The sequence below is a fragment of the Sander vitreus genome, unplaced genomic scaffold (genome assembly GCF_031162955.1).
Source record: "Sander vitreus isolate 19-12246 unplaced genomic scaffold, sanVit1 ctg318_0, whole genome shotgun sequence".
Taxonomy (NCBI): domain Eukaryota; kingdom Metazoa; phylum Chordata; class Actinopteri; order Perciformes; family Percidae; genus Sander; species Sander vitreus.
The window spans coordinates 96,699-122,223 of NW_027595465.1; the positions used below are offsets into that span (position 1 = coordinate 96,699).

The 25,525-nt window shown below is 42.6% G+C and overlaps 1 protein-coding gene across 1 annotated transcript; it reads left to right on the top strand.

Moving 5' to 3' along the window:
* The first annotated feature begins 214 nt into the window (after positions 1–214).
* On the top strand, positions 215–25,460 carry LOC144513685 (equilibrative nucleoside transporter 1-like). The gene is made up of 12 exons (XM_078244864.1): positions 215–503; positions 4,293–4,374; positions 12,584–12,756; positions 14,571–14,710; positions 15,798–15,932; positions 18,466–18,563; positions 18,683–18,755; positions 20,683–20,750; positions 21,238–21,346; positions 21,668–21,753; positions 23,509–23,708; positions 24,322–25,460. Exons 1-12 carry the CDS (start codon positions 478–480, stop codon positions 24,431–24,433), a joined length of 1,302 nt encoding a protein of 433 aa, XP_078100990.1. The 5' UTR covers positions 215–477; the 3' UTR covers positions 24,434–25,460.
* Positions 25,461–25,525: the final 65 nt, after the last annotated feature.

The following is a 25,525-nucleotide window of genomic DNA, read 5'->3' on the forward strand; positions in this document are numbered from 1 at the left end:
CTTCATGGTAACTAAACTGTGGCATTCTGTTATCACATCGTCACCATCTCCACAGTAACAAAGTCCACTGAACTGATACCAGAGGTCAAAGGGCACTGCCGCTGAAGAACTGATTCTGCTGAAACTGCAGAAAGAAGAGAGACGAGCCACAGGAGGAAGATAGAGGAAGCAGGATTAAAAAAAAAAAACGTGACTAATACAGGAAGAAGTATTTCACAACTGTCTGGAAAGAAAGACTGAAAGAGACAAAGCTTTAACTGCCAGAATATTTAACAAACAAAGACTCCTGACACACTAGAGAGTTAGAGAATAATTTAACAGAGAGAGAGAGCAGCTGGTTGTTGTTGAGGTTTAACAATCAGGAGCAGATTCTGACTGACGAGGAAAATACCTGCAAAACATTGAGAGAAATCAGTTCTTCAGTCGATCGGTTCTTCAGTCGATTGGTTATTCAGTCGATAAGTTCTTCAGAGGAAAATGGCCGTCAGCTCCCCGAGAGACAAGTGAGTCAAAAACAACTTATAATATTAATAATAATAATAATAATAATAATAATAATAATAATAATAATAATAATACATTTTATTTAAAGGTGCCTTTCTCAGCACTCAAGGACACCGTACAGGGATACATAAGACATTTAAAAGCAGCAAAAAATATAAATAAAAATAAAGAATAAAATAGAAACAACAGAAAGAGGCAGAGTAATTGACATCAAGTGGAATAGGAAGTTTTAAACAGATGTGTTTTGAGTTGCAATTTGAAATGGGGGATGAATCGATGTTTCTGAGTTGGGGTGGTAATGAATTCTCAGTGTTCAGTAGATTTATTGACTCCTTGAATCCTTCGCTGTGTGTTGGGTCCTGCATAATAATGACATTAGGACGTTTATTACACAACTGCTTACTGAAGAAATAAAGAATTTGACACAAAATGATTTTATTGATTTAAAATGGTCCTTTCATAGACTGTGATCAGAACTGTGTCCATGGCAACATACAGAACAGCAGAATGCCATGATTGACCAATCAGAATCAAGTATTTAACAAAGCTGTATAATTCTTTATAACAGATCGTTGCTATGGATGCAGCTCTGATCACTCTGGAGGACATCTGTCAATCCACAGAAAGACATTTGAGTAATTCATCAGCTGGGGCAAAAAAAGTAAAGAAACAAAATGGAGAACCAGAAAACTGTGCAGAAGAAGCAGAGAGATTACCAGACACATAAAACTGGATGACAGAGAAATAAAAAGACATGAGGCAAACATTAAATGGAGTACTTACCGTATGTAAAAAGAACATTTTCAGTTTAATGTGAATTATGAGTAGGCTCCAGAGTTTAAGTTGCTATGGACGTATTGTTCAACCGTGTATTTTCTTTAGCAAAAGCAATAAAAAACTTTTTTATATTAGGGCTGTCAAACGATAAATTTTTTTTAATCGTGATTAATCGCTGAATTTCTATAGTTAATCGCGATTAATCACATATTTTATCACATTATTAAAATTCTATTATTTAGCATTTCAGAACAGTTTTTAAGTCCATATTAACAATGAAAGCCATTCTTACCAGATGATCTTAACTGGGAATCAAATGATGCAAAGAAAGTTACTTTATGAACTTGACTTTAAGATTTGTAATTATTTATTTACTGTAAACAAAAGAAAAATGTGTGAATCTGTCATTACTGCACCATTCCTCCAAGTACCTAACTAAAAACTAAAGAACCCTATCCTTACCAGAGTCAATCTAGTGTGCAGTAACTCCTAAATAATCTGGATTAGTCACTGACGTCCAGTGATCACCTTGCAGCACTTTGCAGCAGTTCCAGTGTGGCTGCTTTCTCCGTGTGGTACAGGCTGTGTATGGTGAGACTACTGTCCCCCTCGACGGCCATGTATAAGACAGGTCAGGTGAGACTATTGTCCCCCTCGACGGCCATGTATAAGACGGGTCAGGTGAGACTACTGTCCCCCTCGACGGCCATGTGTAAGACGGGTCAGGTGAGACTACTGTCCCCCTTGACGGCCATGTATAAGACGGGTCAGGTGAAACTACTGTCCCCCTCAACGGCGATGTATAACACAGGTCAGGTGAAACTACTGTCCACCTCGACGGCCATGTATAAGACGGGTCAGGTGAAACTACTGTCCCCCTCGACGGCCATGTATAAGACGGGTCAGGTGAAACTACTGTCCCCCTCGACGGCCATGTATAAGACGGGTCAGGTGAAACTACTGTCCCCCTCGACGGCCATGTATAAGACGGGACATGAACATGCCAACCAAAGTCTTTAAGACCGGAGTCCTCTACCATGCTGACAGGTCTGCAGTTAGTTGCTACCCATTTTGCAAGAGCTGTAGTAATTTTTTTGGATTTGGTTTCATCAACAGGTCAGCGTGTAGCACTCTCCAAAATAGAGCTTTGCCTGAGCCTGCTAGCATCAACCTGAGTCACGTTAATTAGCTCGCAGGTGGTAGCTCAAGCTTGACGTGCTGCGGTGATATTTTAATTTGGCTTTACACAACGTGCATATGGCTTTCGACTTGTCTAATGAGCTGTCCAGGAGTTTTGGAAAATAAAAAGTTCCATTCAGATTGTATTGCTGCTGTGTTTCTCCATCATGCGCATCATGTGCATCACACATCCTGCAGCCTGCAGCAGCAGGAGGAAGTATGGCAGCTTGATGATAACTAACGGTGCTGCAAAGGGTCAAAATAGTAGCCTGTTAGGCATCACGCCAAGCCCAGTGAAGTGTAAAATAAATTAATAAATGGCGGCATGCGATTAACATATAAAAAAATAAATAACGCGTTATGCTCGGCCCTTAATCACATCGCGATTAGTGCGTTAATGCTGACAGTCTTATTTTGAATCAATATTTTGAGTCAAATTTTTGATTTATTTGGTAAGTACAGTAGCTGTGTAATAATGTGGATAATGTAGTATTGATGTATTTGGTAAGTAGCTGTGTAATAATGGGGATAATGTGTGTAATAATGTGAATAATGTAGTATTGATTTATTTGGTAAGTAGCTGTGTAATAACGGGGACAATGTAGGGTTGATGTATTTGGTAAGTAGTGTGGTGGAAGTTTTCGATGCAGCAGGTGTAGATGTTTTAAAATAGGAAGGTGAAACAAAATAAGGACAGTCGAAGACTAAACCAAGTTAGGTTTTTGTATTTTATTATAAACTTGCAACTTTACAAAGAAGCACACGGTTCACAAAAGGCACGCAGCGCTGGCGTGAAAGGTCTCTTCAACGAATAAGAAAAAGCACACAGTATATATGCATCTCCAGTGAGATAGAAAGACATACCCCCCTTTCTAAACATGACTCAACATTTCTTACAATCAAACATAGTCAGACATTCAGTAGCCACTTCACTTCTTCCCCTCTGTAGCACTTTCTACCCAAAGGTTTAGACATCTCGTTTATCTCAACTATGTGAGAAGTCTCAACTATCCAGGGAGAAATAACAGATAGTTTAGGGTGACCTTGTAGCCCCTATCTGTTCAGCGTACACATTACGTTCCCAGACTTTGTGGCTCTTACTTTCAACATGTGAGAATAAGAAAAACTCCCTTCCAGTATTGTGAGAGAAACACTAAAAGAAATTATACAAATAATATAGAGAATCATGCTTAAATGTAAATTTGCCATCACAATAGCTGTGTAATAACGGGGATAATGTAGTATTGATGTATTTGGTAAGTAGCTGTGTAATAATGTGGATAATGTAGTATTGATGTATTTGGTAAGTAGCTGTGTAATAATGTGGATAATGTAGTATTGATGTATTTGGTAAGTAGCTGTGTAATAATGTGGATAATGTAGTATTGATGTATTTGGTAAGTAGCTGTGTAATAACGGGGATAATGTAGTATTGATATATTTGGTAAGTAGCTGTGTAATAACAGGGATAATGTAGTATTGATGTATTTGGTAAGTAAATGTGTAATAACGGGGATAATGTAGTATTGACGTATTTGGTAAGTAGCCATGTAATAACGGGGATAATGTGAATGATTGATGTGTTATTTGTTTTCTTATGCTGTGAAATTAGTTCATGTGCCCCCCTATGAAAGAGCAGATACCCAGCCTTTTATCTATCTGCTCAGAGTAAACTACACGTATTGCTACACGATGTTTTTAATATTTCAGGGTTAAATGGTTGAAAATATGAAGATAAACAGCTGCCTGCAGAACAAAGACAAAAACTCAGAGTGTTCATGTGTTTCATAATAAAATGTTTATCATTTTACTTTGAAAATGTCTTTCTGCAGGTATTTTGGCGTCTGGCTGATTTTCTTCATGCTCGGTTTGGGAACGCTGCTGCCCTGGAACTTCTTCATGACGGCTACCATGGTATGACATCACTTCCTGTCTGTGCTCCACCTACACAGCATCTTATGCTCTGAACCAGCTTTTGTTTTGAAGGATGGGGAATTATATTGAGTAAAAACTCAAACAGCAGTCTAGTCTAAGTGACTGTCCTGATACTGAATTAAGCTAATGCTAGCTTGTGTCAGGTAAAATGTTTATTTTTATTTTATTTCAGATATTAGTGATATCTCAGTAAGATGCTAAAAAAATATTTTTGTCCTGTGTGTGTTATTGAAGTGGTAACTCAGTGGCTGACTGCAGTACCTCGAGCGGCCGCTTGAGACGAGTCATTCCCCATCAGCCCCCATGTTCCAAACATCCAAACTTACCTGGGACAAAACAAACGTTTTAGTCTCTACAGACAATTTCCTTTTCATGACAACTACCCTCATAGACGCAGCTCGGGGTGTCACTATAATTTCATATTTTTGCAAGGCAATACAGCAGAGGCTTACAGAAAACACACACCACGTGCCATACAGGATATGCAGTTGGGGGTCAACAGGTTGTGGTCGGCCGACTTACTCTTGCACCGCTCTGCACAAACTGTCAGTTCTCTTCACTTTAGCAGCAATATGAAAATGAACTTCACTTCTCTGTCAGTACTTTTCCACTCAACCAACTGCAATTCTCTAAAGCACACTATCTGTCCTGTCATAAATGCAATACAGATTGATATGTTTTCAAGCACTCACACAGATTAATATAGTTTAAGCAATAATATACAGGTGCTGGTCATATAATTAGAATATCATGAAAAAGTTGATTTATTTCAGTAATTCCATTCAAAAAGTGAAACTTGTATAATGTATACATTCATTCCACACAGACTGATATATTTCAAGTGTTTATTTCTTTTACTTTTGATGATTAGAACTGACAACTAATGAATACCCCAAATTCAGTATCTCAGAAAATTAGAATATTGTGAAAAGTTTCAATATTGAAACACCTGGTGCCACACTCTAATCAGTTAATTAACTCAAAACACCTGCAAAGGCCTTTAAATGGTCTCTCAGTCTAGTTCTGTAGGCTACACAATCATGGGGAAGACTGCTGACTTGACAGCTGTCCAAAAGACGACCATTGACACCTCGCCCAAGGAGGGCAAGACACAAAAGGTCATTGCTGAAGAGGCTGGCTGTTCACAGAGCTCTGTGTCCAAGCACATTAATAGAGAGGCGAAGGGAAGGAAAAGATGTGGTAGAAAAAAGTGTAGAAGCAATAGGGATAACCACACCCTGGAGAGGATGGTGAAACAAAACCCATTCACAAATGTGGGGGAGATTCACAAAAAGTGGACTGCAGCTGGAGTCAGTGCTTCAAGAACTACCACGCACAGACGTATGCAAGACATGGGTTTCAGCTGTCGCATTCCTTGTGTCAAGCCACTCCTGAACAAGACACAGCGTCGGAAGCGTCTCGCCTGGGCTAAAGACAAAAAGGACTGGACTGCTGCTGAGTGGTCCAAAGTTATGTTCTCTGATGAAAGTACATTTTGCATTTCCTTTGGAAATCAAGGTCACAGAGTCTTGAGGAAGAGAGGAGAGGCACAGAATCCACGTTACTTGAAGTCCAGTGTAAAGTTTCCACAGTCAGTGATGGTCTGGGGTGCCATGTCATCTGCCGGTGTTGGTCCACTGTGTTTTCTGAGGTCCAGGGTCAACGCAGCCGTCTACCAGGAAGTTTTAGAGCACTTCATGCTTCCTGCTGCTGACCAACTTTATGGAGATGCAGATTTCATTTTCCAACAGGACTTGGCACCTGCACACAGTGCCAAAGCTACCAGTACCTGGTTTAAGGACCATGGTACCCCTGTTCTTAATTGGCCAGCAAACTTGCCTGACCCAACAATGCAGAAGAGCTGAAGGCCACTATCAGAGCAACCTGGGCTCTCCTAACACCTGAGCAGTGCCACAGACTGATCCACTCCATGCCACGCCACATTGCTGCAGTAATTCAAGCAAAAGGAGCCCCAACTAAGTATTGAGTGCTGTACATGCTCATACTTTTCATGTTCATACTTTTCAGTTGGCCAACATTTCTAAAGAATCCATTTTTTGTATTGGTCTTAAGTAATATTCTAATTTTCTGAGATACTGAATTTGGGGTTTTCATTAGTTGTCAGTTATAATCATCAAAATTAAAAGAAATAAACACTTGAAATATATCAGTCTGTGTGGAATGAATGTATACATTATACAAGTTTCACTTTTTAAATGGAATTACTGAAATATATATCAACTTTTTCATGATATTCTAATTATATGACCAGCACCTGTAGTTTTAGCTGTTTTTGGGTTAATACATTCTATGCAGCAATATAGTTTTAGCTGTTTTGGGGTTTTCAACTGAACCTCCGTTCAACAATATTACATTTTGGACCTTTAAGGCTTAAAGTTGCGTACTGTTACTATCTACACAAGATTAGGTATTTGAGTATGAAAACCTGGATTTTTAATTTAACCAAGTATCCTGTTTCATAAATACATGTCTGGCATTTGTAGCAAAGCAAACCGCTTAAAAATCTATTCAAAATTCATTGTGGATAGATCTCTGCCTCGCTAGACTTGCATGCATTAAGCGGTGTGACATGTCCGTCCCAAACTGACGGCCACCTTGACGTATCGCTGTAATGAACTGCAGCGGTCAGTGAAGTATCTATGGATATGTAGCCCTATCCTTCAGGCCGCAAACCCCAGCAAAGTCTGACTCTGCGTTGTGTTTATTTAGGATGTTGGATATACCAGGGCATGTGGCAGGGACAGGAAAACAGGAGTCCAAATGGTGGTTGAGACAAGCAAAACTCCTCATTTATTAAGCCTTTCGGAAAACAAAAGAGAATATGACCTCCGTTGGCCTCCGTTGAGTGCAGTTATAGGCGTGTGTCATTGTATCAACATACTCGTGCCAGCGAGGTTTCAAGTCGGGGTCCAAGGTGCCCAGCATGTTCATCAGAGTACGATTAAACCTCTCAGTGGTTCCATTTCCCTGAGGGTGGTATGGAGTGGTGTGTGTTTTGGTGATGCCAGTAATCTTGCACAGATCTCTTACCACTGCACTCTCAAAGTTGTGCCCCTGATCAGCATGGAGCTTTGCTAGGAATCCAAAACGACAAAAGAAGTTCCTCCACAACACCCTAGCCACTGTAGTTGCCTTCTGGTCTTTAGTTGAGTAAGCCTGGGCAAAACGGAAGAAATGGTCGGTGACCACCAGCACATTTTCAACTCCGCTAACAGACTTTTCCAGTGTCAGGAAATCAATACAAACAAGCTCCATAGGGGCATTGGTATGTATGCTGACAAGGGGAGCTTTGAGGCCCGATGTGGGTGTCTTCCTGAGACAGCAACGCTCACACTGCTCACACCACACTTTTACATCTTGAAACATCCTAGGCCAGTAGAAGCGTTCTCGAATCAGAGTGAGCGTCCGTTCGAATCCCAGGTGGCCTGATTCATCATGTAGGGCTGTTTTCACCATTCTCTGTAGCTTCTGGGGCAGGACTAACTGTTCATTGATTCCATGCTGGCCATCCTGAACTCTGCGATATAGGGTACCATCTTTTACCACCAATCTTCTCCACTATTTAAGGAGGAGAGAGGCTCGCTCTCCCCAGGTCTCTCTTTCTGTCCTACCAGGTTTGGTATTCAATGTTCTGAAAACTTGTGCCCGTACAGATGGTCATAAAACTTTTCTGTCACCGCCCACTTGAGTGCTAGAAATTCCAGCTTGTGAGCTGGGTAACGAGTTTCTGCTGGGCTTAAACCCCTACTGGCATATGCTATCACCCTCTCAGTCCCACTTTTAACTTGTGCCAGGACAGCCCAGGAGACCTTCTTCAGAAGCATCTGTCTCTAACACAAAGGGCAATGTGTAGTCAGGGTAGCCCAACAACGGAGCCAATGTGAGTTTCTCTTTCAGCATACAAAATGTCTCTGTGCATTCCTCAGTCCAGAGAAAGCGTGGCTCAGGAGCAGGAGGCTTCTTCTTTCCCCTGTTCTTCCTTTTGGGGTCGCCAGAGGTAAGACGATACAAGGGTGCTGCTAACTCGGATAACCCTCCACAAATCGCCTGTAGTATCCTGCCAAGCCCAGAAACTGCAGAACCTCCTTGTGGGTTGTGGCCAGTCCTTTACCTTGCTTACTTTTGCTGGGTCTGTATGAATTCCCTCGGCAGACACCAGGTGTCCCAGGTACTGGACTTCCTTCCTCATGAGGTGGCAACCTTTATGGCCTTCATAAAGATCCATTGGGGTGACAAACGCCGTTTTATGCTCGTCTTGCTCTGCCACCTCCACTTGCCAGTAGCCAGACATCAAGTCAAGGGTCGAGAAATATTTAGCCTGACCCAGGGCCTCAAGTGCATCCTCGATTCTTGGGAGTGGGAAAGCATCTCTGGTGCTACAAGAATTTAATCTCCTGTGATCAACACATATCCTCAACGACCCATCCTTCTTTGTCACAACCACAATGGGAGAGGCGTAAGGACTTTTGCTGGGGCGGATTACGCCAGATTCCTCCATATCCTTCAGGAGATTACGAACATCCTGCCACTGGGAAGGTGGTAATTTCCGATAAGGAAGGCAGAAAGGTTTGGGATCAATCAGAGGAATCTCATGGTGCACAGTTTTTGTGTGTCCAAAATCCATAGAAATATATTTGCATTCTTCTCCACCAGCTGCCTGAGTCGGACTCTTTGCTCCTCTTCCTGGACAGCCGCTTCACTGAGATCCACATAACCAGGTAGGATGTGTCCAACTGGATTTGGGCGGACAACCTGGTCATGGCTTTGACACACTTCAGGCTCTGCACTCTGTACATTTCGTTCCTCATCCGTCTGTTCATCACCTTGAGAATGCTGATTGTCGCCATTCCACTGCAACACGTCCCGCAACTGGAATGCTTCTGCCAGATGAACATGTGGTTTGAGCAGTACTGGTCGTGCAGATAAGTTCATTACTCTAACGGGGACCCGGCCCTTTTTCACATAGGAAAGAACCCTGCCCACAACCAGGCCCTCCGGCAGCTGGGAACCAGCCTTGCTCTCGACAAGAGCAGTGTGTCTTTTTTCTTGGACCCCCTGTCACTTTGCACATCACATTCACTTCCTTGCCTGCCGGCACATGTAGTTTGCGGCCAGCATAGTGTGCAGGGCCTACCCGACCATCATGACTCCCAAGCTCAGCGTCACCCACCTCCAACAGGGCAGTGTACCATTCGGGGTGTTTCTCTTTTACCACAACAAGAAACTGCTGTCCGTATGTTGCTTCAAGGTGGGATCTGGAGGCACGTATAACATTGGTCCCCACTAGCAATGGAACTTCTGACCGGTACTCCGTTATAGGAACAACAAGTGCAGGCACATTGGTAAACTCTTTACCCAGAACTTTAAGGTTGATGTAGAGTGTGCCATATTGGGGTATAGCATGACCACCAGCACCTTCTATTGGGATATTGGACCTGTGCAACTCCTGTCTACACAGTTCAGGATGTGAGCGCCAAAATCACCTTGGTGACAGTGGTTACTTGGAAGCCAGAGTCAATAAGTGCCCTACAGCTTGTGCCATTTACGTCCACCTGATCCTCATTTAAGGGCCCGACCAAAGGGGTGTAGGGCTCTGTTGAGGCTCCCTGTTCCTGCTTTTCTTGTTGGGGACCTTGATGTGTGCCCATGGTTGCCCCAGTTACCACAGGCCTTAGGAGTTTAAAGGCTGCCTGACCGTGGCAGCATTTTCACTCGGCACAACAGCAGCAGAAGATCCAGGGGGACGAGTCTGTTCATTGTCCGGCAACACAGCTCTGCAAACCTTTGCTGCATGTCCAGGCTTGCCACAATGGTAGCACACAAATGTGGCTCCTGCGCTCATGTTCCCTGTTCCTTGGCGAGACCAGGGGGGATCTGGGACTTGAGTGGTGTTAAGCTTGGATTCCAATGGTGAAAGTTTTCTACTTTGTTCTTCCTGATTCAGAGCCATGTCTTTTACAAGCGCTGTTAGCTCAGAAAGCCCAGAGTTGTGCTTCCCTGTATCAGCTCTGTCGGTTGGTCCACTTTGAATTTTACCACCAACAACTTGGACCTGGCTTAACGCCTTCTTCTGTTTGTGTTGGAGATTAAATCTTTGTTTCTCTGGCAAGGCTTCTGAGCTCAATTTGCAGCTCCCGAAAACTTAGTAGCCTTGGCTTCATGGGTGCGATTCTCATATACACTTCCTCGTCAGTCAGCCCTCTCATGAACTGCCTAGCCAATTTAGTATCCCGATCTGGAAAAGGCTGGCCACCATTCTGAACCTCTTCCATATCTCTGTGTCACTTTCAAGGCAATGGCATAGGAACACGCCGACTCCCCTGTGCATTGGCTCCTCTCATAAAAGTCAGCTAAGGTGTCCAGGGATCTCTGCATGTCACCGTATTCAGCTCTCAGCTGAATACGGTGACATGCACTCTCTCAAAAGCTCTCTCAGGACTTTGTTCAGGTGAGGGGAGATTTAAAACCAGCCGCCTAGCCTCACCACTTAGGTGCCTCGGATGTCTCGGATCCAGTCGTCAATCAGGATCTTGCATTCAGAGCCCCCCGGACGAACACTTGAACATTTTTCACTTGATGTGTCTGGGTGAAACCCCCATGGTTGGGTTGGGCAGGTGAAAACCTTGTTAATCCGTCATCAACCATGTGGGGGAGTGTGTGGGATTTTCTAGTGGCCTGCATGTGATGAAGGTGGGGTTGAACGGCTTGTGAAGATTGACCTACTGCCTGAGGTTGGTACACTGAGAATGAAGGGATGTACATCCCATACGATGAGTAAGGAGGTATGGGATAGCTGGTGGGAAAAGGATCACAGATTGCAGGTGGGGCAGGTACTGTTTCTGTAGCGCTCTGTATGCCCACTGGGGGGCCATGCATAGAAACCTATGGGTTTAGGTTGAAAGCACTGGAAAGGGTTGTAAGTTACTTGCTGAAGGTATGAAGACCTGGGGTTTGAGCAACAGGCTGGGATTATCAGGAATTGTAGAGCTGGATGTCCTGGCTGTAGTCATAGGACGTATAGGGAGAGTGACTTCAGGAGGACTGAATGGGGTCAGGGAGGCATACTCTGAGACCTTGGGACCATATCCTGTTGTAGCTGGGCCCTGGACACTTACATGTTTAGTAGGCATGGGGGCCTGGCTGGGAGGTGTGGGGACAAAGCTTGTTGCTGGAGGGGTGAGTACACTGGGATGTGAAAAATGACCAGCAGCTGGAGGTGTAGGCTCATTGCTTGGGGGGGGCATGGTGTTAGATGTGGCCTCCCATGGCGTTGACCTCAGAAGGTGCTGAGAGTGACGTTGCAGGGATTCATGGGGACTGTTCACCTCTCCCATGTTAATTACTGTCTGTTCTGGAGCATGCATTACCACATAGGTGCCAGTCATTGGTCCACGTGAGTGGTATAGTGTCTGCCTTACTGCAGGGGGGATAGTAGACAAAGGACGATGAGGAGTGTTTTTGTAATGTCTTTGCATGTTTGGCTTTTGAGTTAGTGTAGTGATAGAAGGAAGTGAAAGGATGTATCAGTGTTGTATTATGAGTTGGCTAGGGGAGACACAACCAGATACAGTATAAAGCACCAACAAGCACCACAGCATGTACACAATTAATTCACATTTCCATTTAACATAACTTGTCGTGTTGTTATCCGAAAGCAGTTTTAGCACCTATTTGTTCCAATATCTAAGACATGAGAGGCAACAACAAAACCTGAGCATTGAGTCAACAGAGATGAATAGTCTGAAAATTGTCTGCTCGTCGTGTAAACCACCATCCAGGTCACGGCACAAAAGATGTACCCCTATCCGTCAGGCCGCAAACTCCAGCAAAGTCTGACTCTGCGTTGTGTTTATTTAGGATGTTGGATATACCAGGGCATGTGGCAGGGACAGGAAAACAGGAGTCCAAATGGTGGTTGAGACAAGCAAAACTCCTCTCATTTATTGAGCCTTTCGGAAAACAAAAGAGAATATGACCTCCGGTGGCCGCGGAGGGTCAAAAAGGCTCCATGTTACAGCAAGCCAAACAGAAAAGGAGCACTCAAAATAAAACAAGGGCGCCAGATATATATCTATGAGTGGAACCAATGGGCGCAGAACTGCCAACACGTTGTTGTTTGAGTTTGAATAAAAACAGAATAACACAATGGTTGTGTCTGTGTCTTTAGTACTTCACCAGCCGTCTGAAGGACTCGTCATTGGTTGATTATTCAGCCAATCAGACAGAAGCAGAAGGTGAACATCGCAGCATTCTGGAGGCTAAATTCAACAACGTAATGACGCTGTGCGCCATGCTGCCGCTGCTCCTTTGCACCTGCCTCAACTCCTTCCTGCACTCACTGTGAGTACTGCAACACAACACCAACGAAAAAGAGTCCAACAACACACTAAAACCAATGAAGAAGAGTCCAACAACACACCAAAAACCAATGAAGAAGAGTCCAACAACACACATAAATCAGCAAGGAAGACGACGGGAATTCATGGAGGCCAGGGGTCTGAAGTGGTGGGTAGATGCTAGATCAGACCCGATACATGTGTCAACATCAACAAAGCATACTGTGCAGGCATCAACACTTAATGCTGTAACAGGGTTATAGTGGCACTTTCTACTGCTATGAAATCACTATTACATAAAACTACAATTCAACATGTTTCAACAGGAAATGTGATCTGAAATTGGGGAGAAATTAACATCTGCAGCCCAGAGTGTCTCAGAAATATACCCACTTCATTAACGTCTGTTAATGCTGTTGAAGATTTAAGTGTTGATGTCTGCGCAGTATGCTCATGTTGATGTCAACACGTGTGTGGACTGAGATTTGGCATCTACCCAAGCAGTGGCCCTGGGCCCTTCAGCAGAGAACATCCAGGGTTTTCTGGGTTTAGAGAGTTTTCTCACTGAACAGCTTAATGTTGTTCAGGAAGATCCAGAAGGTTCTCAGGACTTTACAGTGATCCTTTTTGGGGAGGGGGTTGTTGTTTTTTGGGGTGACTATGTTTATGCAGGAGGTTATAGATTTCCTTGAAGAGGGTTAAGTAGTCCTGAGGGAGATTTGAGAATCCTTGAGATTGTTGGGTAGTTCTTGGAGAACCTTTAGGGGGCTCCAGCACCTGTTTCAACAGCCAATAGAGAAGTCAGCTGGTCAAGTCAGCTACAAACTATATAAATAAAATGATCAATTTTATTTCTGTGTTACAAACTGTCAGCTGGTGGAAATGGCAGAGTTCTAGATGCAGGCTCAACGAGCATGGTATGTGGTGGAGAGAGCAAGAGAGACTGAAGAGAGGGAGCAGTATGTGGTGGAGCTAGAGAGAGACTGAAGAGAGAGAACAGTATGTGGTGGAGCTAGAGAGAGACTGAAGAGAGAGAACAGTATGTGGTGGAGCTAGAGAGAGACTGAAGAGAGAGAGAGAGCAGTATGTGGTGGAGAGAGCTAGAGAGAGACTGGAGAGAGGGAGCAGTATGTGGTGGAGCTAGAGAGAGACTGAAGAGAGAGCAGTATGTGGTGGAGCTAGAGAGAGACTGAAGAGAGAGAACAGTATGTGGTGGAGAGAGCTAGAGAGAGACTGATTAGAAGGAGCGGCAATAGAACAAAGCATAAATCAGAGAAATAAAACCCTTTCTCCGTTTCATTGCTACTAGAAATGCCGCTGTAGCAAGTAGTTCACTATCACTCTCCTTATTCATATTTAAGATGCTAAAAATGATATCCAGCTAAGAAAAAAGCCTAAAAAGTGTGAAGTTAGAACCAGAGAGAGGTTTCTATGCAGATGATAGACCGTCTTGTCTCATTGGTAGAATGATCTCGTCTCATTGGTGGAAACTGCTTTCAGAAGGCTGCAGACCGCAGACTTACAGGGAGACAATAGTTTCACACTCATCTCGGCCAGAATCTTTGGTCTGAACTGGACTTTAGAAAACAAACAACTTTCCATCCGTCCTGAGAAGAAACATACCAACCTTCTGACTGATCTTGTTTTAATCGGTTTCTTTGGTACCAGCTGAGATATCTGTTTGCTTTGTTCTTCTGTTTGATATGTGCTGCCATCTTTACAGTTTGTTTCTCTGTGGTTTACGCCTCAGCTGCTTTTCTTCCTAGCGTAACCCCCAACACTCTCAGCCGATCGTTGAGCTTCTGCTCTCTGTGTCAGTATTCCTCAGCGTCTGCGAGTGATGGGCAGCCTGCTCATCATCATGTTTGTCTTCATGGCCACCGCTGTCCTCGTCAAAGTTGCTCTCGAGCCGCTGCCCTTCTTCTGCGTTACCATGGTGAAGATCGTCATCATCAACTGTGAGTCTGAGGGTCAAAGTTTAACTTTGAGTCTGAGTCTGTTTGTCTGTGTACAAATCAGTCTGCTTGTCTGTCTGCCTGTCTGTTTGTGTGTCTGTCTGACTGCCTGTCTGTCTGTGTGTCTGTCTGCCTCTCTGTTTGTCTGTGTGTCTGTCTGTCTGCCTGCCTGACTGACTGCCTGTCTGTGTGTCTCCAGCGTTTGGAGCTGTTCTCCAGGGCAGTCTATCTGTCTGACTGCCTGTCTTCCTGTCTGTCTGTCTGTCTAACTGCCTGTCTGACAGCATTTGGAGCTATTCTCCAGGGCAGTCTGTTTGTCTGTCTGTCTGTCTGCCTGCTTGTCTGTCTGTCTGACTCCCTGTCTGTCTGACAGCGTTTGGAGCCATTCTCCAGGGCAGTCTGTTAGTCTGTCTGTCTGTCTGTCTGACTGCCTGTCTGTCTGTCTGTCTGTCTGTCTGCCTGCCTGCCTGCCTGTCTGTCTGTGTGTCTCCAGCTTTTGGAACCATTCTCCAGGGCAGTCTGTTTGTCTGTCTGACTGCCTGTCTGTCTGCCTGACTGCCTGTCTGTGTCTCCAGCTTTTGGAGCCATTCTCCAGGGCAGTCTGTTTGTCCGTCTGACTGCCTGTCTGTCTGTCTGTCTCTGTCTATCTGCCTTTCTCTGTCTGACTGCCTGTCTGTCTGTCTGACTGCCTGACTTCCTGTCTGTCTGTCTGACTGCTTGTCTGTCTGACTGTCTGACTGTCTGTCTGTCTGTCTGACTGACTTCCTGCCTGTCTGTCTGTCTCTGTCTGCCTGTCTGTCTGTCTGTCTGTCTGTCTGTCTCTGTCTGTCTGCCTGTCTGACTGCCTGCCTGTCTGACTGCCTGCCTGTCTGCCTGCCTGACAGCGTTTGGAGCCATTCTCCAGGGCAATCTGTTTGGGATGGCTGGGCTGCTGTCTGTCTGACTGCTTGTCTGTCTGTCTGTCTGCCTGTCTATCTGTCTGACTGTCTGTCTGCCTGTCTGTCTGACTGACTTCCTGCCTGTCTGTCTGTCTGACTGACTTCCTGCCTGTCTGTCTGTCTGACTGACTGACTTCCTGTCTGTCTGACAGCGTTTGGAGCCATTCTCCAGGGCAGTCTGTTTGGGATGGCCGGGCTGCTGCCGGCTTCATATACGACTCCCATCATGAGCGGTCAGGGACTCGCTGGAACCTTTGCTGCCTTCGCCATGATCTGCGCCATCGCAAGTCTGATCAATAACCCAACTATCATATAATCTATAACTTGTTATATATATATATATATATACAGTCAGGTCCATAAATATTGGGACATCGACACAATTCTAATCTTTTTGGCTCTATACACCACCACAATGGAGTTGAAATGAAATGAACAAGATGTGCTTTAACTGCAGACTTTCAGCTTTAATTTGAGGGTATTTACATCCAAATCAGGTGAACGGTGTAGGAATTACAACAGTTTGTATATGTGCCTCCCACTTTTTAAGGGACCAAAAATAATGGGGCAGATTAACAATCATAAATCAAACTTTCACTTTTTAATACTTGGTTGCAAATCCTTTGCATTCAATTCCAGCCTGAAGTCTGGAAGGCATAGACATCACCAGACGCTGGGTTTCATCCCTGGTGATGCTCTGCCAGGCCTCTACTGCAACTGTCTTCAGTTCCTGCTTGTTCTTGGGGCATTTTCCCTTCAGTTTTGTCTTCAGCAAGTGAAATGCATGCTCAATCGGATTCAGGTCAGGTGATTGACTTGGCCATTGCATAACATTCCACTTCTTTCCCTTAAAAAACTCTTTGGTTGCTTTCGCAGTATGCCTCGGGTCATTGTCCATCTGCACTGTGAAGCGCCATCCAATGAGTTCTGAAGCATTTGGCTGAATATCAGCAGATAATATTGCCCGAAACACTTCAGAATTCATCCTGCTGCTTTTGTCAGCAGTCACATCATCAATAAATACAAGAGAACCAGTTCCATTGGCAGCCATACATGCCCACGCCATGACACTACCACCACCATACTTCACTGATGAGGTGGTATGCTTTGGATCATGAGCAGTTCCTTTCCTTCTCCATACTCTTCAAGTTGATCTTTGTCTCATCTGTCCATAGGATGTTGTTCCAGAAATGTGAAGGCTTTTTTAGATGTTGTTTGGCAAACTCTAATCTGGCCTTCCTGTTTTTGAGGCTCACCAATGGTTTACATCTTGTAGTGAACCCTCTGTATTCATTCTGGTGAAGTCTTCTCTTGATTGTTGACTTTGACACACATACACCTACCTCCTGGAGAGTGTTCTTGATCTGGCCAACTGTTGTGAAGGGTGTTTTCTTCACCAGGGAAAGTATTCTTCGGTCATCCACCACAGTTGTTTTCCGTGGTCTTCCGGGTCTTTTGGTGTTGCTGAGCTCACCGGTGCGTTCTTTCTTTTTAAGAATGTTCCAAACAGTTGATTTGGCCACACCTAATGTTTTTGCTATCTCTCTGATGGGTTTGTTTAGATTTTTCAGCCTAATGAGTGACAGCTCTTTGGATCTCATATTGAGAGTCGACAGCAACAGATTCCAAATGCAAATACCACACTTGAAATAAACTCCGGAAACTCCTGAAAAACTGAATCTGCTCCTTGTAAATGGGATAATGAGGGAATAACACACACCTGGCCATGGAAGAGCTGAGCAGCCAATTGTCCCATTACTTTTGGTCCCTTAGAAAGTGGGAGGCACATATACAAACTGTTGTAATTCCTACACCATTCACCTGATTTGGATGTAAATACCCTCAAATTAAAGCTGAAAGTCTGCAGTTAAAGCACATCTTGTTCGTTTCATTTCAACTCCATTGTGGTGGTGTATAGAGCCAAAAAGATTAGAATTGTGTCGATGTCCCAATATTTATGGACCTGACTGTATATATATATTAGGGCTGTCAAAATAAAGCATTCATTTCGATTAGAATGTGCTACCTGGATCATTGATTGGAACATTTTCTTACAAATCTTCTTTCTGAATAGGGTTGTCTACCGAAATCTGGTGCCACTGATATGTCTGCACTTCTCTCTGATGCTCTGAAACAGACATTACAGGAAACACAAACCCCGCTGCACGTGACGCTAGTTAACACTATACCCAACAGCAGCTAACGTTAGCCTACTGGTAGCTAGTAGCTGGATTAAACACAGTTAAAATGTTGACAGCTAACGCTAAACTGTATAAAGTTTGACTGTGTTTTACTGTAGAGGATAAAACACCAGGGTGTAACAATCTGCAGCTGCTGACGTCGGAAAAACAAAGACGGTGCGTTCAATGAAACTGGTAATTTACAGCCTCGTGGTGCATTCGAAGTTATTGTTAAATGTCCTTTTCCCATCTGCTGGTTGTTTTTGTCGTTCAACAGCAATTTACTAGTGAAATAGGTTATTGTTATAGTGATTACATTATTATTAAATCATTTAATTTTATTTAATTTTTCATTTTGACCATATGGCCTTAGCAATAAACAAGTTCTTTAATGTCACCAACTGTTGTTTAGTACCTTTCCTTTTTTTCTTTTTTTTTAACTTCATTAAAAAGTATCGGTTCAGGCACTGTTAATTATGTATGTGATTAATTTAGATTAATTAATTAATTCGATTACTTTTTTTAATCGTTTGACAGACCTAATATATACCTTAAAATATATATATATATATATATATAAATAATACTTCATCTTCCATTTTATCAGAGACATTTTAAATATCCCCCCCCCCTCCGTCAGGCGGCTCAGAGCTTCATGATGCAGCGTTCGGTTACTTCATCACAGCCTGTGTTGTTATTCTCCTGTCAGTCCTCTCCTACATCCTGCTGCCTAAACTGGTAACACACACACACACACACACACACACACACACACACACACACACACACACACACACACACACACACACACACAGACAGACAGACATATATATATTTCAGGTTGTGTGTGTTTTCAGGAGTTTTTCCAGTTTTATCAGCAGAGAAACCAGAGAGCAGAAGAAGAGAACTCAGTAAATCTGATGAACAGCGGTACGAACACACACCTACATATTTAACCATGATTTACATGTTTAGATTAGAAGTTCGGTTTGGTTTACCTCACGTTGTCAGTAATAATCGTTTAATTCCATTCATAGTTTCATTACAGGTTTTTATAATCACTTGCTACTAATTTCAGAACCTTGATGTCATTTTTCAAAACTCTAGATGCAAAACTCACAACGATCATCACTTGTAAAACAGACTGTCCAATGTTCAAAACATTGCATTGTGCATTCATATCTTTAAAGACATCTTGCACAATCATTGGTTCAAAAACTAATTTATAGTGAAATACCATTGAAACGTTACTCTAGATCAACAACACAAACAAGCTACCCATAATTTCACTGGGTCATCATTCGTACAATCATTAAATATTGAAGTACAAAATAGGTGATACATGTTTCATTATGGTACTTCATGCAAATACATCCCTGTAAAAGTACTGCAGTAGTAGAGAGAATACTACAGACCAATGTGGTACGAGTAAATTATATATAGTGTCTGTGTGTCTGTGTGTGTGTGTGTGTGTGTGTATATATATATATATATATATATATATATATATATATATATATATATATATATATATATAGTACTTTATATATAGTATGTATAAGTTATATATCTCAATCATCAGTAACGAGTTGGCAGAATTGGACAAGCAATTCCAAGGGCCTGCATGCATATAGTGCAGTACTGTCAATACTGTAAATAGTCTGAAAGGTGGTACATGGGACCATAGAAACAGTGTCTGATAAAGAGTAGTACATTACAGTAAAGGTAGTACATGGGATCATAGAAAAAGTATCTGATGAACAGTAGTACTTTACAGTAAAGGTAGTACATGGGACCATAGCAACAATGAATGGTAAACAGCATTACATTACAGTAAAGGTAGTACATGGAGCATAGAAACAGTGTCTGATATACAGTAGTACATTACAGTAGTAGTACATGGGACCATAGAAACAGTGTCTGGTAAACAGTAGTACATTACAGTAAAGGTAGTACATGGGACCATAGAAACAGTGTCTAGTAAACAGTGGTACATTACAGTAAAGGGAATACATGGGACCATATAAACAGTGTATGATAAACAGTAGTACATTACAGTAAAGGTAGTACATGGGACCATAGAAACAGTCTCTGGTAAACAGTAGTACCATTACAGTATAGGTAGTACATGGGACCATAGAAACAGTGTATGGTAAACAGTAGTACATGACAATAAAGGTAGTACATGGAGCATAGAAACAGTTTCTGGTAAACAGTAGTACATTACAGTAAAGGTAGTACATTGGACCATAGAAACAGTGTCTGGTAAACAGTAGTACATTACAGTAAAGGTAGTACATTGGACCATAGAAACAGTGGATGGTAAACAGTAGTACATTACAGTAAAGGTAGTACATTGGACCATAGAAACAGTGTCTGGTAAACAGTAGTACATTACAGTAAAGAACGATAATGAAATATTACATCCATAGATCATGTAGTCTAATTGGTTCATGCTCCACGATAACTGGTGACAATGAATCTCATTATCTTGTAACTTTCATGATCTAAACATGGAATATTCTATATATATATATCGATTGATAGTTAGATCATTGTAATGAAATGAATAGACAATCATCTGAAATGTAATGTGTGAATTGCCTTTTGAAGTAGTAGTACTTTGATGTTAAGTTGTGTAATATTGAACAGCTGATCTTTGTTAAATGAACAAATGATTTCAGGTTTATGTGTATCGTATCGAAGCAGTTGAAACAAGTGTTAGTTTTGAAAAATTCCCTCAAGGTTCTGAAATTAGTGCCAAAGTGACTATAAAACACTGTAAACAACTAAATAAATTCTTCTTATTCTTCTTCTTCTTCTTCTTCTTCTTCTTCTTCTTCTTCTTCTTCCTCAGAGAGTAAAGCTGAAGCAGCTGACCCCAACACACAGCAGGACGTCTCCATGATTAACATCTTTAAGAAGGTCAGAGACAGAACGGTTTTACTGATTTATCCATGAAATCATTGATGAGTATGATTGGTTTCAGGTGAGTCCAACAGCCCGTTAACATGAAAGGGGCGGGGTTTGCTTCAGACGACCAATCACAAACGTGGATACGTCATCAGACGACCAATCACAAATGTGGACACGTCATCAGACGAACAATCACAAATGTGGACTTGTCATCAGACGACCAATCACAAACATGGACACGTCATACTGCAGCAGAGCTACGAGCAAACTAAAATGTCAGAAATGGTGAAAAATGAGAATCAGTGTTTCCCAAAGCCCAAGATGATGTCCTCAAATGTCTTCTTTTATCAACTTAAAGATAATCAGCAAGAGAAATTACTTCACAATCAATCGACTAATCGAGTGATTGTTGCAGCTCTAATATATAATTTAGTTGTCATGTATATAACTTGGTTCAGTATTTGTGTCTCCCTGACTGCTGACCTTTGACCCTCAGATCTGGCTTTTGGCTCTGTCTGTTTGTTTCACCTTCACCGTCACCATCGGCACGTTTCCCGCCATCACCGCCGACACCAGATCCACCCTCGCTAACGGAGGCTCCTGGGGTGAGTCAGCACTTCTGCTCCATTTATATATTTCATTTCTATCACTCTGTCAGTAGTTTATATATTTATATATTCTAATTATTGTGAGTGATTTCTCTCTCAGCCCTCTCCGTCTATTTCTGCTTGTTTGAGATTTTCCCTCAGCTTCTTCTTCCTTTCATCTTGTATCAGATGAAATCAGAGTTAAGACTTTTGTTTACCTCGGGTTAGCGTTAGCAACAACTACTAACTAAGTTCTTTCTCACTATTATGTCCAACAGAGTGGGACCTAATCTCAGTCAGCTGTTTCCTGTCTTTAACCTGTGACTGTTTCTCCAACAGAGGGGTACTTTATTCCCGTCAGCTGTTTCCTGCTATTTAACCTGTGTGACTGGGCCGGCCGGAGCCTAACGGCCGCCTGTATGTGGGTGAGTTTAATATGAATAAATATATACAGTATATAATTAAGACTGTTAAACAGTAAACAGCTATTAGTGTATCCTCCGTCTGTACTTGGACTGTATTTGACTGAAAGTCGGCTAACTTGATCAATCAGTTGTTGTCTCTGTGTGTTTCCTGCCAGGGAAGGACATCTCAGGAACTTCCTATGTGGTTTCATGGTCCCTCTTTTCATGTTGTTTAATCGTTTACATCTGTTAAGTTAATTTAAAAATCAGAGGGGTATTGCACAAAAGTCAAACTTATGAATCCAGGATAACTGATGAAGTGAGGCTTGACCTAGTCTAATCTGTGCATCCTGGCTTGATCCTGGCTAGAGTCTAGGTCGAGTCAGACTGAGGAGGAGAGACTAGGTCAGGCTGAGGAGGAGAGACTAGGTCGAGTCAGGCTGAGGAGGAGAGTCTAGGTCGAGTCAGACTGAGGAGGAGCGACTAGGTTGAGTCAGGCTGAGGAGGAGAGACTAGGTCAAGTTGGGCTGAGGAGGAGAGACTAGGTCAAGCCGGGCTGAGGAGGAGCGACGAGGTCGAGCCAGGCTGAGGAGGAGTGACTAGGTCAGGCTGAGGAAGAGCAACTAGGTCGAGCCGGGCTGAGGAGGAGAGACTAGGTCGAGCCGGGCTGAGGAGGAGAGACTAGGTCGAGTCAGACTGAGGAGGAGAGACTAGGTCGAGTCGGGTGGAGGAGGAGCGACTAGGTTGAGTCAGACTGAGCAAGAGAGACTAGGTCTTATTGGGCTGAGGAGGAGCGACTAGGTTGAGCCAGGCTGAGGAGGAGAGACTAGGTCAGGCTGAGGAGGAGCGACTAGGTCGAGTCAGACTGAAGAGGAGCGACTAGGTCAGGCTGAGGAGGAGAGTCCAGGTCGAGTCAGGCTGAGGAGGAGAGACTAGGTTGAGCCAGCCTGAGGAGGAGAGACTAGGTCAGGCTGAGGAGGAGAGACTCTTCGAAAAATTTGCAAAATCTTCTCTGCCAATGCCATCCGCTTATTCTGCCATTGACTCGTTTGGCATTTTGTGGATTGGATGATTGAAGTTTGAAGAAATAAGACATATTGGCTATTGAACAATTAATTCATTTCACAATCAGGAGCCTCAGTAGCGTGTGGAAGAATCATACACAGCCACAACAGCCTGGCACCTCCTCCTCATGCTGGTCACCAGCCTGGTCACACGCTGCTGTGGGATGGCATCCCATTCTTCAACCAGCATTTGTAGCAAGTTAGCCAATGTGGTTGTGTTGGTCACTCTGGCACGAACAGCACGCCCAAGCTGATCCCACAAGTGTTCAATGGGGTTGAGGTCAGGACTGCTGGCAGGCCGTCCCATCCTCTCCACTCCCACATTCTGGAGGTAGTCTCTGATAAACCCCGCCCTGTGGGGGCGAGCGTTGTCATCTTAGAGGATAGAGTTCAGTCCCAGACTGTGGAGATATGGGATTGCCACTGGTTGCAGAATCTCATCTCTATATCTCTCTGCATTGAGATTGCCTCCAATGATAATAAGCCTTGTTTTTCCAGTGAGGGAGATGCTGCCCCACACCATCACACTGCCTCCACCAAAAGGTCTTACTCTATCGGTGCAGCAATCAGCACAGCATTCTCAGCGTCTTCTCCACACTTTGTGTATTTTTTTGTGTATTTGTTTTTTGTTGTATATATATATATATCAATAATAATAATCAATAATTATTGATTAGTTAATTTATATATAAGTTGTTGTCTCTGTTTTCAGCCCGGAAAGGACAGTCTGGTACTTCCCGTGTCCATCTTGTGTCGTCTTGGCTTCCTCCCTCTCTTCATGTTGTGTAACGTTCAGCCTCGTCTCCACCTGCCCGTCTTCTTCCATCATGACGGCTGGTTCATCTTCTTCATGATCCTCTTCGCCTTCAGTAATGGATACCTGGCCAGCCTCTGCATGTGCTTCGGTCCAAAGTAAGAAACAAAAACTCACCAAACACACTGAAACACAACAAACACACCAAACACACCAAAACACAGCAAACACAGCAAACACACCAAACACACCAAACACACGGAAACACAAAAAACACACGGAAACACAACAAACACACCAAACACCCAGAAACACAACAAACGCACCAAAACACACCAAACACACCAAACACAGAAACACAAAAAACACATGGAAACACAACAAACACACCAAACACCCAGAAACACAACAAACGCACCAAAACACACCAAACACAACAAACACACCAAACACACTGAAACTTAACAAACACAACAAACACACCAAACACAATAAACACACCGAAATACAACAAACACAACAAACACACCAAACATACCAAACACACTGAAATACAACAAACACAACAAACACACTGAAACACACCATGATATGATAAACTTGATAATAACTGTTGAATAATAAAATTAAATATGTTTTAATAAACTTGATAACTGTTGAATGAAACCTTAAATACATGTTTTAATAACTTGATAATAACTGTTGAATGAAACCTTAAATACATGTTTTTATAAACTGATAAAAACAAATAAAACCCTCTGGTTGTTTCAGGAATGTTCTTCCTCATGAAGCAGAAACAGCCGGAGCCATCATGGCTTTCTTTCTGTCTCTGGGTTTGGCTTTAGGAGCTGCTCTGTCCTTCCTCTTCAGAGCACTGGTTTAACTGGTTTAACTGGACTAACTGGAAAACTACATCTGTTTTACTGGACTAACTGGAAACCACCAGCTTACCACTGGATTAACTGGAAGACAAACGTGTTTGTTACTGGTCTGACTGGGAGAAAACCTTTTATTAAAACATTTCTGTTTGGGGTGCAGGGTTAGGTATAGCTGACTGTCAGAACCTCACATGTTGATGTGTTATAAATAGGTTTCTAATCAAAGTCTGCAGAACACCGCTGTTTATGGCCGTATGAAACAAAGTCAACGTTCCCTTATGTTGAATTATTTTTAACTTGTTTTAAATAAGTAACGTACTTAACTTATGTCATATTTTACGTAACCCTAACCCTACATTTTAACCCAACACATCATCTTTTTCTTAATCCAACTATGTGTTTAATGGTGACTGTTCCATGAGTGCTCCGGTCCTGGAAACGTTCGCTGGAAACGTTCGCTGATAACATTTGCTGGAAACATTCGCTGGAAACGGCTGCTGGAAAAAAACTTTCCATCGAAACATCAAAATATCCTATCATGTAATGTAATGTAATATCCTCTTATAGTTTATATAATACCAGAATATTATATGGTAATACCTCTTAAATGTCAACTGTTTAATGTCTGCAGACCGAATCCATCAGCAGACATTTGATGGGCTTGACTCCCGTTGTTCTGTTGGTTTAATATTAATATCAGAATCTGTTTGGGTTCTTGGATGAATTAAACAGTCTGAAAAGTGAAGCAAATGCTGAAGTGAGAAAGAGCTTTCTGGTACATAAGTAAATGGTAAATACATACATGTTACATGATATTATACTCAGGTGTAATACGTTTATTCAAACCTTCACAGCTGCTCATCTCCGACATCTGTTTCCTGTCTTTTATAATATCTGATTGTATATGTTATGAGTGCAATAGAAAATAGAAAAACACACAAATGAATTAGAGTTACGAAAGAGAAAATGTTATTAAACATCAAAAAGACTCAAACAGATATACTTTTTTTCACATTAAACAGTTTACTGTCTAAAGTACAAGTTGAATGTTTTTTTTCTTACTTTCAGTTCAACTGTAATGCTGTCATTTTAAAACA